Genomic DNA, 17,101 nt, shown 5'->3' on the forward strand with positions numbered 1-17,101 from the left:
TGATTGGCTATGTATGGTTGGCGTACAACTGAGGTACAGATTGATTACATATGGCTGCCCGTACAGCTACAGTACGGAGTGTTTTTGTACAACTGTGCACACAGGGTGCACCGGTGGATTGGTTGTACGATCAACTGTTAGTGTGCCAGCGTTCAAATGGCAGTGCTTGGGCTCGTGTTCGGGCTCAATCTTTCTTCCCTTGGGCTGGTCAAGGGTGCCCAATTCCTTCGTTGGAAATTACTCTTGGTTGTGAGCTATGTTGATCAACCTAGTCGGTAGAGTGGTTCATCGTGAATGCTTTCAATTCGAGTGCAGGTTTTCCTTGAAATTGTAGGCTGATCATTATGCTTTCACCCATTGCTTGGGCATGCCAGTGGCTTAGTGGGCATTTGAGACGGTCAAAGGAATAGTGTGACCCCACATGGGTTGCTAGTAACAGTTTCTAAGTCCCGAGTAGGTATTTTTGGATGCCTATTGCCACTTGGAGTGAGAGCAGAGCCCAGCAGAGTTATTCCTTGGGATACTGAGGCCCATTAGAGTGTAAAGCATTGTCAATGGATGCTAGTTGTGTGTCCACGCTTTACATTTACCTCATGAGCAGGTGAATGGCTAAGAGGGCACTCAAGGCAGCTAATGGGGACAGTGTGACCAAGTATTGGTTGTTAGGAACAGGCCTAAGCTCTACCATTAATGCTAAAGACGAGGACAAAACCAACCATGGTGGCTATCATGGAGCCAAAGTCTCTACTAACTCTATGAAAGTATGTGAGCACATGAAAATTGCATCAAGTTGAAGAGAAGTGCTCCAAAATCTACTAGGAGGATCTTCTGTAAGACTGATTTTTACTGTGGATCATCAATGTCAGTAAGTCAAACATGTAGCCTCTCTATTCTCGCCACTAGAGTGATTGATGTAGTGAATGCATGTCTATGTGACACATGGCAAAGTCACCTAGGTTTGACACAGAATAATTGAAGAGATCTAGAAGCTAGCTAGGAACGGAATGGAAATGTGGAAAGCATAATGGAAAGCAAAATGGAAAGGAAAATGAAAGAACTAGTGCTAGGCAATGATAACCAAAATACTCACATGTAGATAGCTTGATGTTGACTGATATCCAAAGACTCAAGACAAGTTCAACACTATATAGTGTGACACTAGACTCTAGCAAGCCATAGTGTATATGGGATAACTCCCAATATGACACGTGGCATGTCTAGGACTCACTAGACTATAAAACACTCCCTAGACACCTAGTACACTCATTTTTTACTCACTTTGGCTTCATATTCCAACACCCCCCCATGAAGGCAAGGTGAGAGACTACTGGAATGGAACCAAGAACAGAACACGACAATGAAGGTCATCAGAACTGTGCATGTTGGTCTAGAACTAGACATGGTTCCCACACAATCTCAGAGGCAAGTGAGGACTATCCAAGGCAGAGGACCTTTAGACTCAATGAAAACCAAACACTCAATACATATCATTTTAGGAGGAAATGTGTGCACATCCCTGCGAGTCGATGACGATGTCAATGAAGCGCTAGGCAGGGATGCCCCAAAATATGTGTCAGTGAAGTCCATGGGTAGCTAGCTACATGGAGCAATTACATGAGGACTCTCAAAATGCAGGAAGGAGAGTCACCAATGTCGAAGTGGAAGCCTCAGGTACCACGATCAATCGAAAAGTCAATCAATGCGAAGTACCTCAGACACCGATCAAATAAGCAATGTTGAAGAAGTCACTTGTTGGTGTAGAGTGGTCTACATCAAGCTCGGTGTAATACACTAATCAGAGAGATCATTGTAGTGGAGTGTGTCGGAGTAATATCGAAGAACTCACCAAAGTTTGGAGTAGTCACGTGAAGGAGTCACCACAATGTAATGTTGAGCTCACATCAAGTGATGTCAAGAGCTCACATCAAGTGATGGGCAGAGAAGATAGAGGCAGCGTGGACAACAGCTCCAAGAGAATGTCCGGCAGAAGGAGCAAATGGCGCACTGGAGCAGAGGTCCACGATGAAGAGGATGGACAACTCCACGTTGAGCTGATTGCATCATGCTTGGGCTGTCAAATCATTGAGCTCCAGAACAAATTCGCGCACAGAAACAAATTTTGTCACTTCTTGCAAGGGCTGTAACTTTTCACAAAAAAACTCAAATTGCAATGATGTAAAAACGAAATTTGTAGTACTCAAGATCCTCTACAACTTTGCTGAAGACACAAAGCCGTGATTCTGCTTCTAGCTCCGGATAGAAGCGTCACATCGTCCGCAGGTCACAGAAAGATGTAGTTGAAGGAAGGAGAAGAGAGGTGGCAGATCATGGCATGGAGAAGAGAGCTCAAGGAAGGAAAGAAGAGGGCAGCCTCCCAAGGAGGAGGAGTTAGAGTAGCTTCATTGGCCTCCCTCACCTCAACCTCTTGGAAGGGAAAGGGAAAGAGAGAGCAAGCCTAGGAACATGGCTCTGATACCAAATGAAGAGATCTAGTAGCTAGCTAGGAACGGAATGGAAATGTGGAAAGCAAAATGGAAAGGAAAATGAAAGAACTAGTACTAGGCAATGATAACCAAAATACTCACATGTAGATAGCTTGATGTTGTCTGATATCCAAAGACTCAAGACAAGTACAACACTATATAGTGTGACACTAGACTCTAGAAAGCCATAGTGTATATGGGATAGCTCCCAATATGACACGTGGCATGTCTAGGACTCACTAGACTATAAAACACCCCCTAGACACCTAGTACACTCATTTTTGACTCACTTTGGCTTCATATTCCAACAATAATGTAGCACCAACAAACTGTCATCGGTGGTCTGACTACCACTCTTTTGAACTTTTTGATACTTCTCAACACTAATCACCCCAAGGTGAGCCAATGAACCAAGCCATAGTTCATCACTCACTTTTCCAATAGGGATATGGTTGGGAAATGCTAGAAGATAGATAAGAGACAAGAGTGACCCCAAAGAGGAGGGAACCATGGTAGAATGGAAAAGAGGGTGGTGATGGAACCCTATCAACATGGAGATGAGATGTGACCTACATCAATAGGCGGAGAGGCTACTTGCCATAGGCGTAGAAAGCAGTTGAGGTGTGGTCCACAAGTGCACTTATGTGTTTCCTTTGCGGTTCTGAATGATGCCCTTGAAGCTCGCATAAAACAAGGAAGTAAAATCACACGTAGTGGCTATAGGGATTGCATCCAAAGCTAGCCTATACTTTTGGTTTGAAAATAGTTGCCAAGAGTAAAGTACGAATGATGAGCGAAACAAGACCTACCTAGGAATTCATCACTTCTATTCTTTAGATTGATTTTGTGCAATCTCTCAATTACACACGGCTACCAAGGTGTTTCCACCTTTCCGATATGGTATGAATGTACATTAGATCTTAGGTTGCAACAATGAGGGTTGATGTCGATCTTGCATATCTCCTTCGAGGGCTTCAGTGAGATCCTGTATGCTCACTCAAGCTCACCTCCAATTCGTCTTAGCAATGGCCAATCATTGTGCAGCTTGTAGCACACCACTCCAGCTCTGGGCCTCTTGGACCTCTTGCTCATGCACTTCTACACGCCGCTTTTGCGCTATGGCTGTTGGAACTTGAACTTGCAACTTCATTGCATTGCTAAGTCCATCTCTCTAGGCAAATGCTAAGCAGATCTTGCATGTCGCGACTCCCTTGACTTGCCAACTACACATACATATTGTTGAGCCACCCTTTTGCTCGCCATTACTCAAACGCCACTAGCGTCAATCCATGATTGATGCCACAAATCAATTCGACAATTAGGGAGAGCTTCTCTCTACCAGATTTCATCCGGTTAATATCCAGAACCCAACCCTGGTCTCCTTTGAAACTAAGTCCGGTCGGGCCTTCATGTGGATCCTAGTCCAAGTTAACTTTCAGTATCCAGCTTCATTTAGAAGTATAAAATTTGGACTGTTCCATCAATTGGCTCCTTGTCCTCCTCATATGGGGGCTCACATGTGGAAAAGTGATCTCCAACACTTTTGTCAGTTGCTCAAGGGAGAGTAGTGACCTAGGTACTAAATGCCCCCCAAAGGGAGCCCTTGTATAGGGCTGGAACAAAGGGCCCTTTATAGGGCTAAAAAGCCCCCAATCTGACCGATCAGATTGCTATTGCTGCTACCAGACCCTGCAGACTGGGCTGACCCAGTCTGTGCACTGTACTCCATCAGCCGACCTGATCTGCTGACTGTACCTGCCCCTGCACTTGCTGCTGTAGTGCCGACTAGTACATGCCATATTGTCGACCAGTGCAGCCTATAAACAAGCACCTATTCCTGCCTTGTCCAAGCCCTGCTCCAGCCTATTCCATGGCCTTTTGGCTGGGCCTGTTTCAGCCCCACAGCCTGCCCTGGTTCTGGGCTTACAGTCAGCCCTATGTGACCAGGTTGGCCCCATGGCTGTTCTCTGCCAATGTTACACCCTTTGCACCATTACACAAAAAGGTGTCAAGCAACATTGCACTCAGGGCTACCAGGTGAGGCATTGACCTTATTTATCCGACAAATCGATATTGACCAGGTGAGGCATTGACCTTATTTATCCGACAAATCGATATTCCAAACATACACGTATGTTTGGTAGGGCAAACATTGGAGTCTTGGACATAAAGACATTTCTTTTCTCCAAACATACATTACCACATCGTTTATTGGTTGCTGTTTTTAATGTTTAGTGGCTCCCCAATTGGCTGTTTTTTTTTTGGCATTTCTCACGTAGAATCTAGATGCTGATGTGTATGAATGAAGACACATGGATTGAGATTTGGTTCAGAGTGACATGTGACATGAATGTTCATTGTTCAACCATCAATGATTAATGCTTTCAAATTTCAGTCAATCTTGAAAGTTTTCAGACACTGTAATGTATAACATTAAATGATGAATCCTTCAGGTCGAACCTCTGAGTACATCCGATATGACTGAAAGTTGAAAGTGGAAACTTGGAGATTTGAAATTTTTATTTGAACTCTATAACGTATCATACTTACAAATGTTTGATACCTTAAATGTATGTTTGGAACTATGGTCCAATCACCCCTACCTACAAAAGTTGGCCTTTTCTCTTCATGGATCCCACCCTTCAAGCAGTCAGGCTCAAGATTGGATGCTCTCTGTCTTACCTCTTGACTTCTCCTTATGTTAACTTTAGGGTATAGGTTATTTTCAGGGCGTCTTTTATTTGGCAAACATTACAAGCAGAGCTACAACCAAGAGACGTGCCAGGACCGCACCTCTAAGTGGTCGACAACACTCTATTGCCGACTTCATGCCTCCACTGCCTCATCCATCCTGATATCTTGCTGCTGCCGATGATGATGATGATATTGATGACGATGCTGAGACTGATATATAGTCAACCATCGACATGACTATGTTGTACTTAGGACTTAGTACTGCCATTCTGCATTTTTGCATTTTGCATTGGTATGGACGCTCGTTTAGTAGCTCCACTACCACAGCTTGTTGTATCAGGATTTTCACAGTCTCATAGACCTATCAATCTTCCAAAGACTTTAATAAACTTTCTTTCTTTCTTTCTTTCTGCGGACGCAATGGTGGTGTATGAATTTTCCAGTTGGGGTCAAAGCAACAAAGACCAAGAAATTCCATCTGCTCCATGTCAGTGGTTTTTTAAAGGCGAATATTAGAAAATTAGGTGCTCGTTTGGGTTTGGGACAAAAAGCTGGGAAACCATAGCATTCAATTTCTTTTTGAAAATCTAGGTTGATCGCCAAAAACAACCAAACTTTGACAACCTATATCTTTTGATCGACGAATCCAAATCAAGTCATGTAGCATGTCAAATTAAATGGCAAGACATGATTTAGATACTTATCATGTATTTTGCACCATTTAGTGAAGTTACATGCATCAAAATAAGAATTTAACTTATGGCTAATTTTCTCCACCAAGTTTAAAGCTTCGGTAGGATAGCCCACTTAGGCGCTCCTATTTAAAATAAAGGGGGATATGTAATGCAGAGGAAAGCTGAAATACAAAGAAGAGAAGCAAAGAAAAGAAAGTAGGAGGCAGCAAACAAAGCAAAAAAAGAAAGGCAGGAGCTCAAACAAGAAGAAGAAGGAAATTGGAGGGGAAGCATGGCCTCAGCTCAGTGAGGCAGGCCATGCAAATGCAACATGCCCTGAAGCAAATGGGAGCCTGGTAAGGCACAATGAAAAGCTAGGTGTACGGTGTAAGAACATGCAAGGGAGCAGGGAGAAAAAGGCAGGATCCGAAAGAAGAAAATAAGAACGAAGGGTGGAGGAGAGAGAACAGCCCTCCTGTTGGCTGTAGCCTGTCACCCGGCAAGGAGAGAAGTAAACGTTGACAAAGCCACAAAAACCAGGTCAAGACGGAGGTAGGAAAAAAAGAATACAAAAGAAGCAGGAGGACACAACAGTCAGTGCAAGGAAAGTGGGCATGCAGCTCACAGGAGGGAGTGGTGGAGGCATACAAGGGGTAAAGCGGAGAAGACAGCAAAGGAGGGGGGCAGTAGGGGGGCGTTTGTCGTGGAGAGCAGGGGGAGATTGGAGTGCAATGGTGGGATTTTATGCGTTGTGCAATGACAGGATATGAGAACTGTAACTGTATGTCCAAATTTTGCCCGTCTTTCAGCCCTGCTTCCCTCACGATGTGGGTGGAACCTTGCGAAATCAAGGCCACCTGCTTCATGTTGATGTCCTTCAGAAGGGGGTCTGGACCAAAGCAAATATCCAGCAAGCAGGAGAACTGCAGCTCTCAGGTCCCTCTGATGCATGTCTGGACAGGCAGAATAAGCCAGCTGCTGATGAAAGGATCTTGCAAGGGTAGAATCCACTAAAATGGGCAAATGCACTTCCCAAAAAAAATAATTTTTGAGTACATTCAAATTTTAAAAGTTTTTGCTTCACATTATATTTCAACATCCTTGTCCATACTTGATCGGATGTCCAATTGTGAAACTGTATAGCTTTGGGCTCTGTAATATACAAAAGCAAGTCTTCTCATAACAGATCAACATTGACTAGAAAACCAGATAAATTGTTATCCTTATCTCTGAGAGCTTCTAGAATTTCATTGCAAAACATGATTCCATATGCTATTTTTTGTACAAATATACCAAGAATATTTCTAGTAAATGAATCCCATTGTTCCCCAGTGAGAATCTGTGTACAAACAATGCTTGATACGCATGCATATATGCAGAAGTTTCTGAAAAAGGTACAATTAAAAATTATATGGCCAGTACATATTTCAGTGTTTCAAAAGCAACAGCATCCTTATGGCATGCAGTTATATCTCCAACTCTTCAGATGTAGCTCAAGAAAATTGTGTAAGGGCTTCTGAAACATTTTTACAAGCCAACCTTACCGCTCCAAAGCAGATTGAAAAGAACTTCCATGACCACTGAATGAGGGAGCACGAGCACTTGATAAGGGTGTCAAGCAACCAGACCTTGGTGATAGGAAATCATTACTCCCAACCAGCACTGGGAACATCCGAACTAGCTATTGGTAACTATATTGCATGAGACTAAAACATAAAAGATTGCAATTCTTAGAAACTGAAATATGAAAATTATGAACAAATGAGCTACTTCTTACTCCCAGGTAAATTCCGGTCCTTCTTCTTTTGCAGAGAGAGCAAATGTTTGAGCTCCAATTGCAAACCCTTTTCATCCTGTACAGTAAGTTCAAACAACTGCAAATCCAAGACAATTTAAGAATATGTTGAACCAAGAGTTATACAATGTAAGACTTCCCGACCAGCCGACAATACAAGTAATACATCGAGCGCTGTTATCTCTTACCTTGAGACACATGAGAGTCCAAAGAGAGGGCTACCCATAGTGGCAGGATACACTGGGAGTCGGCTCATGGGATACAAGGCTCTAGGGGCTAGCAGTCGCATTTGAGACTGCTCATATCCGTGATGTGGAAGGAGGAACATCCATGACACATGTGGATACGAGTTGAGTCTCGAGATACAATCGCACAACCAATTTTCATTGCAATATGCTATTTCCCCCTGGATACATCATGCTCTGCGCATGAGGTTGCCACAGAGGGCCACAGCCCATATGAGACGATACACGATGATATCACAAAGTTCTCTAGACAAGGGGGGATCCTCCTCCTACATGACATCAATGCCTGTACGGGGAGCAAACAGGTGGGTCTAGATTTTCGATCGGACCCCCTCGTAGGACTAGAGATGGACCCAATAGAGCTTGGGATATTGAGGCACTCAGAGGATACACCACATGTGACAGGGTATGGACAACAACTACTGGAGATGGGATTTGCACACGACCTAATAAAATATAAAAGCCTTCAGAAATGGCCGTTATCCAGAGGACTCGCTTATTTTCCACATGGGGGTGGGACAAGTACTATAGTCTACTTGATAGGTTCCCCATCCTTTGTGTCGCGGGTACATGATTTTATAGCCCTCCCCCTCCACTCACCCATAGAGCTCTCCCTAGTGAAAAACATCAAGTGCCAAGGCTATGCTAACTGAAATGCACAAACCCCCCCCCTTCTTCCCCATTGTAAGGGATCAAACATTTGAGCCTTGTCTTGGAAGGAAGCACCCACACCTATGAATACATGCTCCTATACCAGGAGAATGTCCAAGATGCCTTGGATCCGGTATAACCATGTATATATATTTGTGAGATGCACATGTTACGTTTGTTGCCTTTCCAAATATATGAGCAAAATGTCAGAGAAACAAGGTATGAATCACTCAAACCTCACGTAGTGGAATAATCCCAAAAAACCCTTTCCAATCACTCTAGACACCCTCACAAGAGATAGAGCAGATAGGAGAGAATAAGAGGGAGACAATTCAAACTTTATTTGTCCATGAAAGTGGGAACAAAAGCTCAGAACAAAGCACACAACTTCCAGCAAGGAGCTGGGCACAAAACAGTAATCTAGATTATTAAAATGCTGAGATCTCTCCTGTAGAACAGTCCACAACTCTCTCCAAGTCCACGCAGCCTTGCTGAAGGGCTTCTGTGAATTTGATGATGTGTGGAAAGTGTAAGGGGGTTTCAGGTTTATATGGGCTGGTAGCCAGCCCCTACCACCCGACTTGGGCTGCTGCTACACCGACTGGACCTGCAGACTGCCACCAACCAAACCTGCTCCTCAACCGACTGCATACACCCTGGCTTACCCCAAGGTTAGGTCGTGGGTACAGGCGCCTAATAGGCCCTGGCAGCCCATGTTCCAGGCTGTTTGTACTGCCATCTGCCTGGCAGACCTGTCCTGATCCATCGCAGCAGATCCAAGGCCCAATATCCTTGCAGCCAGTGCTCCGTACTGATGCAGATTGCGGTGCAATCTTATGATTCAGATACTCCCAACCCCCTACAGTCTACTGAAGCTTGTCCTCCTGATTTGGGGGCTCACAGGTGGGTTGGTGACTACTAACACCCCCTCTCCATGATGTAACTGTGGGCCAATCACCATCCATCAAATGAGGTGCTCCAGTTGATCCCTTGGAAGTGCCTTTGTAAATACATCCGAGATGTTGTCGGTGGTTGGACAGTACATCAGCTCTACAAGCTTGTCAATGATGAGCTCCTGAATAAAGTGGGGTAGTGAACTTCGACGTGCTTCGTACTTGCATGGAACACAGGATTCTTGGCAATGGCAATGCAACTCTGATTGTCACACATGATCATCGTTCCATCCTCCTAAAGCACGTCGATGTCTTCAAGAATGCACATCAGCCACCACATCTCGCTGCAATACAAGCAGCTTTGTACTCCGCCTCTGTAGAAGGAAGGACGACTGTTGACTATCATTTGCTTAGCCATGAAATGACCCCTAAAGAAAGATGAAGCAATAACCAGTAGTCGAACGCCAAGTGTCCCAGTCTGCGGCTCAATTTGAGTCACACAAACCACCCAACTCCATACCCATGCTATATGTGATACCATATGTGCTAGTACCCTTCAAGTACCTTAGCATCCATAATCCTACCTTCCCGTGATTGTCCTTGGGTTTCAAAGAAAACCTGACAAAGCACACCAACGGAATAAGAAATGTCTGGCTTGGTGTTGGTCAAATAGAGCAAACTGCCTACCAACCTCCAATACTACTAGCATCAATCAGCTGAGATGTATCCTCAGCACTCAGCATCAGGACAACCTTCATTGGAGTCACTTCTCCATCTGGAACCACTTCAGTATCTCACAGCAATACTTCTCCTGAGAGATGAAGATGTTCCCTTCTGTCTGCTTGACTTCTATCCTAAGGAAGTAATGAAGAAGACCCACATATGTCATCTCATACTCCTTCATCAGAAGTCTCTTGACATGCAATATCCTCTTCTTATGATCACGTGTAAGTATCAAGCCATCTACATACAAGATTACCACCAACCTTCTCCTCCCCGAGAGGAGATACAGGTTCGCATCCGATGGACTTCGATTCAACCCGATTTTGGTGAAGAACTCATCAATGCTTTGGTAGCATGCTCTAGGAGCCTATTTCGGAGAACTTGAAACATATACCACCTCCTCAGATTTCCTGTAGGAGCAAAAGTCTCATTGAAGTCGAGACCCTCTGCCTACACATACCACTTTATAATTATCCAAGCTCCCATCAGATTTGAACTTTAACTTTTACACCCACTTCGTACCAATCACCTTCCGCTTGAGGTCTATCTACCAAGTTCCAGGTGTCATTCTTTAAAATAGCATGCATTTTCTCGCCTTCCTCTTCCAAGTTCCCGCCTTTTAGCGGGTGGTGCAGTTTATTGCTTATCCTAGTGATCCGGATTTTTGGTGGCGACCTTTGGTCTGGCCAAAGGGGCTCTATGGCAGCACGCTCGATCCCCACAGCTGTCAAAGTTATTCTTTCACCGTCAGATAAGCAACAGGTATAGCAGGCCCTGAATCTTCTACAAGACAGGGCAGTTGTAGGCACGATAGTTGGCCTCACTCTCTTGAGGAGACAGATCAGGGACTAGATGCAGGCCAGTGGGTGGCCTTGGAGTCCCACCTTTTCTCGTGTCACTATGTTGTCCTTGTGTCTCCTGTGAGGAGGGATGCACCCCTTCTAGGCCTCTCTTACAATCTCTAGCTAGATGCCCCTTCCGTGTGCACCTCAAACATTGTCCTGGTAAACCAGAGACCTCCAAACGCTGGTGAAAAGTGCCTCCCTCCAAGGTCTCCAAGAGAATCACCAGCCTAAGTCGAGGAACCCCATCATTTGTCACCACTGTCGCCTCCGACTCTGAAGGGTACTCTAAAATTGTGCCAAAAGCCCGCCCGATGGAGGGATGGATAGACCTATATTCCCTTGGAAGCCCCAAGAAGCGGAGCGTCACAGGAAAGCGGGGAACATGGTGAGTCGAATCCATGTCCTCCACCTTGAACCCATGATACCAAGGGATAAGAGACACCAAATGAGGGCCCAGGAGAATAGGGCTTCTCTCCATGAGAGCTAGAGCAGTATCCGGAGAGCCAAGCTGGAGGGTGAAACACCGCGTCCATAGAACCAAAAACATTTAAATGTCTGATAATAGTTTCTTACCATAATAGACTTCATAAGGAGTTTTGTCTTCAATTGCCTTGTCTTCGGCCGGTTCAGGATGTGCATAATCGCTTCACCCCAATAGGCCTTTGGGAGTTGCTTCCCCCTCATCAAGGTCAACCAAATTTACATTCACACAGTCTTCCTCTCTACAACCCCATTTTACTAAGAAGTGTGAGCTGTATTTAGTTGTCTTTTGATTTCATGCTTCGTAAAGAAAGCGTAGAATGCTACTGAAGTGAACTCCACCCCCCTTGTCAGTGCAGAATGTCTTCAAAACCTTCCTTGACTCCTTTTCTACCTTGATAGTCAAGCAGTATACCCAAATCATGTGGCTGCAATCATCAATGAAAAGTCAAATAGTAGCGAGAGACTACGAATGAGTTTGTTGAAATGGGCCCGCATAAATCGGAGTGCACAACTCTACGGGGCTTTGGTCCTTGATGTCCCTCCAAGCAAGCCCTGCAAACCTCATCCATGCCTACAATCAGTGGAAACGCATCCACCATCTTTAACTTCTGCATCTTCGACAATGTCCTATAGTTGATGCGACCAAGTCTCTCATGCCACAACTTAGAGTCCCCTTTTTCACCATGAACCAAAAGTGCATTGGTCCGGTACAGCCCATTCTCTTCAACTCCTTGAGCAACGATCTCTCCAGTTGCCTTGGATCGTACCATGACCTCCTTATCATCAAACTTTACCGTCATCCTCTTCATGGACATCTAACTTACAAATAGCGAGTTCTTACAAAGAGCAAATACATAAAGAACACCAAAAATTACCTCTTCGTCTCCTCAGTTTGTTAGGAATGCAATGCTTTCAATACCCTCCATAGGGCATGTCTTGCTGTCCCCCACCGTCACCGTCGAGTCTGGGTGTGCAAGCTCCATGGATTTGAACCATGAGTTCTTGTTGGCAATGTGTCGTGAAGCTCCGCTGTCCACATATCAGCCTTGCTTGCCTTCACTCACTGTAAAAGTTGAGCAATGCTCAATGATCAAGTAAAGCGCTCCTGTAGTCACGTTGGCTGATACAGATTTGGTCTCCTGCATGGAAGTTGACTCCTCCTCCTTTTAATCGGCCTTCTTCTTCCGGCAATCCTTTGCGAAGTAGCCATGTTTCTTGTCCCTACCTATCAAGTTGTCACCCTTGGAGTCTTCTTAGCCTTCCCTTTGCCAAGATTGACTTTGTCCTTTGCCGAAAATACCTTGTCAACTTTGTTGTCGTGGAGCTTCTCTATAGCCTCCTCAATCAACAAGGGCCCAATTCCTCAAATGTCAAAGGCCTAGTTCTCTCTCCTATTATCACCGCAGTTCACGAAGCTTTTAAACTCCTCGAAAGCATTCCAAGTACCAACAATGCAGTCCACCTTCTGACCAGCTGATGACAACTGATCTCTCACCACCTTCACGTTCGTGAAATGGTCATGTACTCAATCCCCTTCCTCCATGTTCGCTGTTGAACAAGTGGTGCTGGAAAAATAGGACGCGTTGTCCATCTCGTACAAATCCTTCAGATTCACCCACGCCTCACCTAACGTATCAAGCGTCTGAATATGTGGAATAACAGAGCCCTCCGTCATCCCTATGATCAATGCAAGGGCTTGGGCTTGGGCATGCTTCGAGCTCCACTGGATCTACAGTCATGGTAATCTTTCGTGAAGCATCCTTGATGTCCTTGGGCATGGGATCCGCCACCATTGGCTTAAGGACCTACTGTCCCCTTTCACCGAACCTATGAATCTCTGCCAGATGCTACACTCAATCGTGTTCAATGCACGTTATGAAAATATTTCCTTTTTCGTGTATTTACACAGGTAGCAATGGAAGCGTGGAGACGCTTCTCCCATACATTCATTTTCTAAAGGATTTGAATATAACCTTTGTAAGACTGACGTTTTTGAATGGCAACTCAGACTCAATCTGAGTCTCGATTGAGTCTTCGTCTCCGCTTCTAAACAACTCATTCTTGTACTGTGTCACTGCTGTCACGAAGCATGATAATGTCAAAAGTAATCAAATCTAGCTGGTAATATTTCACTTATTTCCTAACTCTCGGTTCGATGTAAAAACTGAAAATCGCTTTAAGCCTTGCCCTGGTGAAAGACGTTTAGAAATGTAAGATCTCTAACGTCAACACGATACCACCGCCATGAAGATCGAGTCGGGGAAGCTGCAGGGGTTTAGAACTGCGCCCTGGGGCTTCATTAGCGGCACTTAAGATTGCACGATTTTCCATGTTGAAAACTGACCATGATCAAAAAAAAATCGTGGCGTTAGCTATTTCCACGGGAAACAGGCCACACAACAGAGGGAGAATAATGTTCTGGCTCGTGAGGCATAACTGAACAAGCTGGACAATCACAATTTTAACCACTCCGCCTTACACTTTTACAAACAAGGTGGGGATCTCCACTTCCCTTATGAATGTCATTGTAAGTGTTAGTGTTAGTGTGCATTTTGTGCAAATGTACCCAATGGAATGGTCTGTCCAGTATGCGAATGAGGTACTTGCTTGTTTGTTGGGGTTGTCAAGGTTGCTCCATAGATGGTGTAAGTTGTTGGTTCTTTGAATTCTAAGTTGGAGCAAAAGTTGTCCATCATGGTTTGTAGATATGTTGATTGTGGTGGCCCAATGGAAAAGAATTCGAAAATAGGTGATCAAAATGTAATATGTGCTCTAGGTAGCACTAGACACCCACAAAAATTCCAAGTCCTAGGTGAAAATATAAAACTCAAAAGAAGGCAAAATGTGAATGGTGCAAATGAAACCTTAGCACAATCAAAGTACCTCTTCTTTTTTGTTAGTATTCCCCATTTCGCTCTTCATTCTAACATTGGGTTTGAACTTTTGAAGTTGTTTGCTTTGTGAAACTAGTGATGGATTTTCAACAGGAGTCTCACTCCCAAGGAGCGGTTCTCAAAATTTGGCGACTTAGGTGCTTTTGTGGGCTTAGTCAAATACAATTCCACCACTTTGGTCTGTATTCTTTCAAATTCATTAAAGTGCTCTATCTTGGCCTTTGGCGTTGCACACCCTCCTTCTTTTTCCTGGACCGATTGCTATTGGCTAGTGCTAGAGCAGGTATCTTAGGGTATTCTATGGCCATGAGTGCCTGTAGGATTGCCAAGTCATCGTCGAATACTTGGCCTTCCAAGGTGGCATTATCATCTTCTTTTTCTCGATCCCAATCAAAGTCTGCACTGTAACCTTCTATTATGACCTCTTCAGGGTCACTGTCCCACTTAACGCTTGCCATGAAGACTGACATTTCCACCTCTTCTGATTCATCATCCCAAATTGGTGCTTATAGTTGGATCATTTGGGCATCCACATTTGGCAACATTGGATGTATTGTATCTATTGTAGCCAATGCTTATATCCAATTATTGATGTCACTTTGTGTATCCCCTTCTATGGGTTTTACTACATTTGTAGGTATAGGGGATGCATGACTGATGGCTGTAGTGGAGGAAGTGTCTTCAACATTTCTAGGAATAGTGGTTTTGATTTCCCTGTTCCCAAATTTATCTTGACAGTGGTTTCTCTATTTTGGATTGTGATTCTATTAGTGCCCCAATCATGGAGTACCAAAGCTTCCCAAATCCATTTTTGTTGACACATTGTCAATGGTACACAATGGCTTCATTTTAGTGTGGTTAGCAAGGCGGATGTTGAATGTGGCCTTCTGCATCGGAGGTGGGCCCCATTCTTCATAAAGATCTTTTGCTAAAATGTTTACTCTGGCTCCGCCGTCCATACTACTGCAGGGTATTGTGGCCAAAGGCTTTATCTCCAGCAAGATGGTTACATTTTTTATGTCATCCCTAGCATCGGATTTTTCTAAAATAACCTTTTCCTCTTCTTCAAGTGGGGGGAAGTATTGTGAAGATTCTATCCATCCCTTGAAACTCTCCCACATTTTAGGGCAATTTCTCAATAAGTTTCCAATTGGCATCGTGATGGGACAACTTGTCAAACTAGCTAGTGCGGTACCATCCACTTGGGGGTGTTTTGCTTGTTGCTCCATTACCCTTTGAAAGTTGTTGTGATCAATCACTATGTCAATGCTGGGTAATGATGGTGCTCTGACCTTGCTACTGCCATCGTGTCTATCTCAAATTTCTCTTGCTCCTATTGTATCCATTGCTTCAAGGGTTGATAATGAGCCATCTCAGTTTCAGTGTTGGGGTATGCTTCCTTGGCTTCTTGGGTGGCATTTTTTGTAGATGTGCTGGGCATGAGTTGTGGGATTGGCATGGCTTGTTTTGCTAGAGGTCTCTTTGCTTTTTGCAAGAAAGGAGTTTTTGTTGTGCCGCTTCTTTCTACTATCTTGTTACGATCAAGACTGGATGTGATACCACACTTTGTGTTGCCACACTGTGATTTTCCACACTTATCATCCCCAGAGGTATATCAGGTTTTACTTCCTTGGTTGGTTGAGGCTTTGCTCTTAATGGACAGTCCATGTAGGCATGCCCAACTCCACATTCCCTGCACATAGGTTGAAATGTAGCGGGGTTACCCTTTTGTGGACATTCCGCTATGGGGTGGTTTTCTTCATAATCGAAACACTTGATGGGTGTTCAATATGTGGTGGGCCTTACTTGATTAGCATACACCATAATGATTCCTTCGGCACCATCCATGTAGTACATAGGGTATTCTATTTCAGAGGTTCTAGCTCTTCAGGTCGGAGTTGTTGCATCGGAACTACCGGAGCAAGATTGGGAGCTCGAGGATATTGCAGAGGATTGGGATTTCTCAATAGTTGAGGCACTTGTGTTCTCACTGGGAGGGGTTTGAGACGTGGCACTTGTGCATTAGGTGCTAGTGCTGGTTGCCTTTAAACAGGGATTGGCGGCTATTGGTATTGTTGGGACCAGGGTTGTGCTACCCTTATATTAGAGAAACGGGTATTTACATCATGCCCTACAACATTGCAAATGGGACACCATATTTGTGGGGGCTGAGCCACTTCTAGTGGGTTTAGTTTGTTCCTTAGGATTGGGCATTCATTGGCTATATGGTTGGCCATACAGTGTGGGCACTAAACATTTTCTCTTTGTGGGTATTGTGGTGGTTGAGAGACGTGCAACTTTTGCTCGATGGCCCGCATCGTTTCATCTTTTACTCTTAGGGCCATGGCTTCCACTCTGTCCTCGATGGTGCGATCCTTGTTGGAAGTGCTTCCCTTCTTCAAAGATTTCTTGTCTCGATGACTTGATTTGTAGTCATCACTATCGCTGTTAGAATCGGTCATGCTGTCCTCAATGTCAATTGCAGCTTCATGAGCGTCACTGAAATGCGCATAGCTCTGCTAACTTTTTTCATGTCCTTGCAAAATGGATTTTTTTAGTCCAGAGCTGAGAACCATGCTATGAGGTACTTGTCATCCGGACGAGGAACACACTTTTCTATTAATCTTTTCATTTTTCCTAAGTATGTTCTGATCTTTTCTTTCTTGCACATTGCTATATTTCCTAGTTGCAATGTGGGGTCATGTTGCAACCTTTCAGTTT

General features: G+C 44.3%; 1 protein-coding gene across 8 annotated transcripts in view; it reads right to left on the minus strand.

Annotated features, from left to right (window-relative positions):
* LOC147903244 (uncharacterized) overlaps window positions 1-14,200 on the minus strand; it is a 74,274-nt gene extending 60,074 nt beyond the window's left edge. For 3 of the 8 annotated variants that reach the window (XM_087372660.1, XM_087372663.1, XM_087372656.1), the window contains exons 1-4: window positions 13,724-13,869; window positions 13,460-13,563; window positions 7,629-7,725; window positions 7,396-7,513 (exon numbers count right to left, since the gene is read on the minus strand). In XM_087372660.1, the coding sequence (XP_087228786.1) occupies window positions 7,396-7,513; window positions 7,629-7,725; window positions 13,460-13,563; window positions 13,724-13,817 (413 nt within the window). In that variant the 5' untranslated portion in view covers window positions 13,818-13,869. Of the gene's footprint in view, window positions 1-7,395; window positions 7,514-7,628; window positions 7,726-13,459; window positions 13,564-13,723; window positions 13,870-14,089 lie in introns of those variants that run through there. The other 5 variants (XM_087372664.1, XM_087372659.1, XM_087372657.1 and 2 more) reach the window with 4 other exon arrangements.
* Between the last annotated feature and the right edge of the window lie 2,901 nt (window positions 14,201-17,101).

The sequence above is a fragment of the Dipteris shenzhenensis genome, chromosome 3 (genome assembly GCF_047967505.1).
Source record: "Dipteris shenzhenensis isolate YYH24624 ecotype China chromosome 3, Dip_SZ_1.0, whole genome shotgun sequence".
Lineage (NCBI taxonomy): Eukaryota > Viridiplantae > Streptophyta > Polypodiopsida > Gleicheniales > Dipteridaceae > Dipteris > Dipteris shenzhenensis.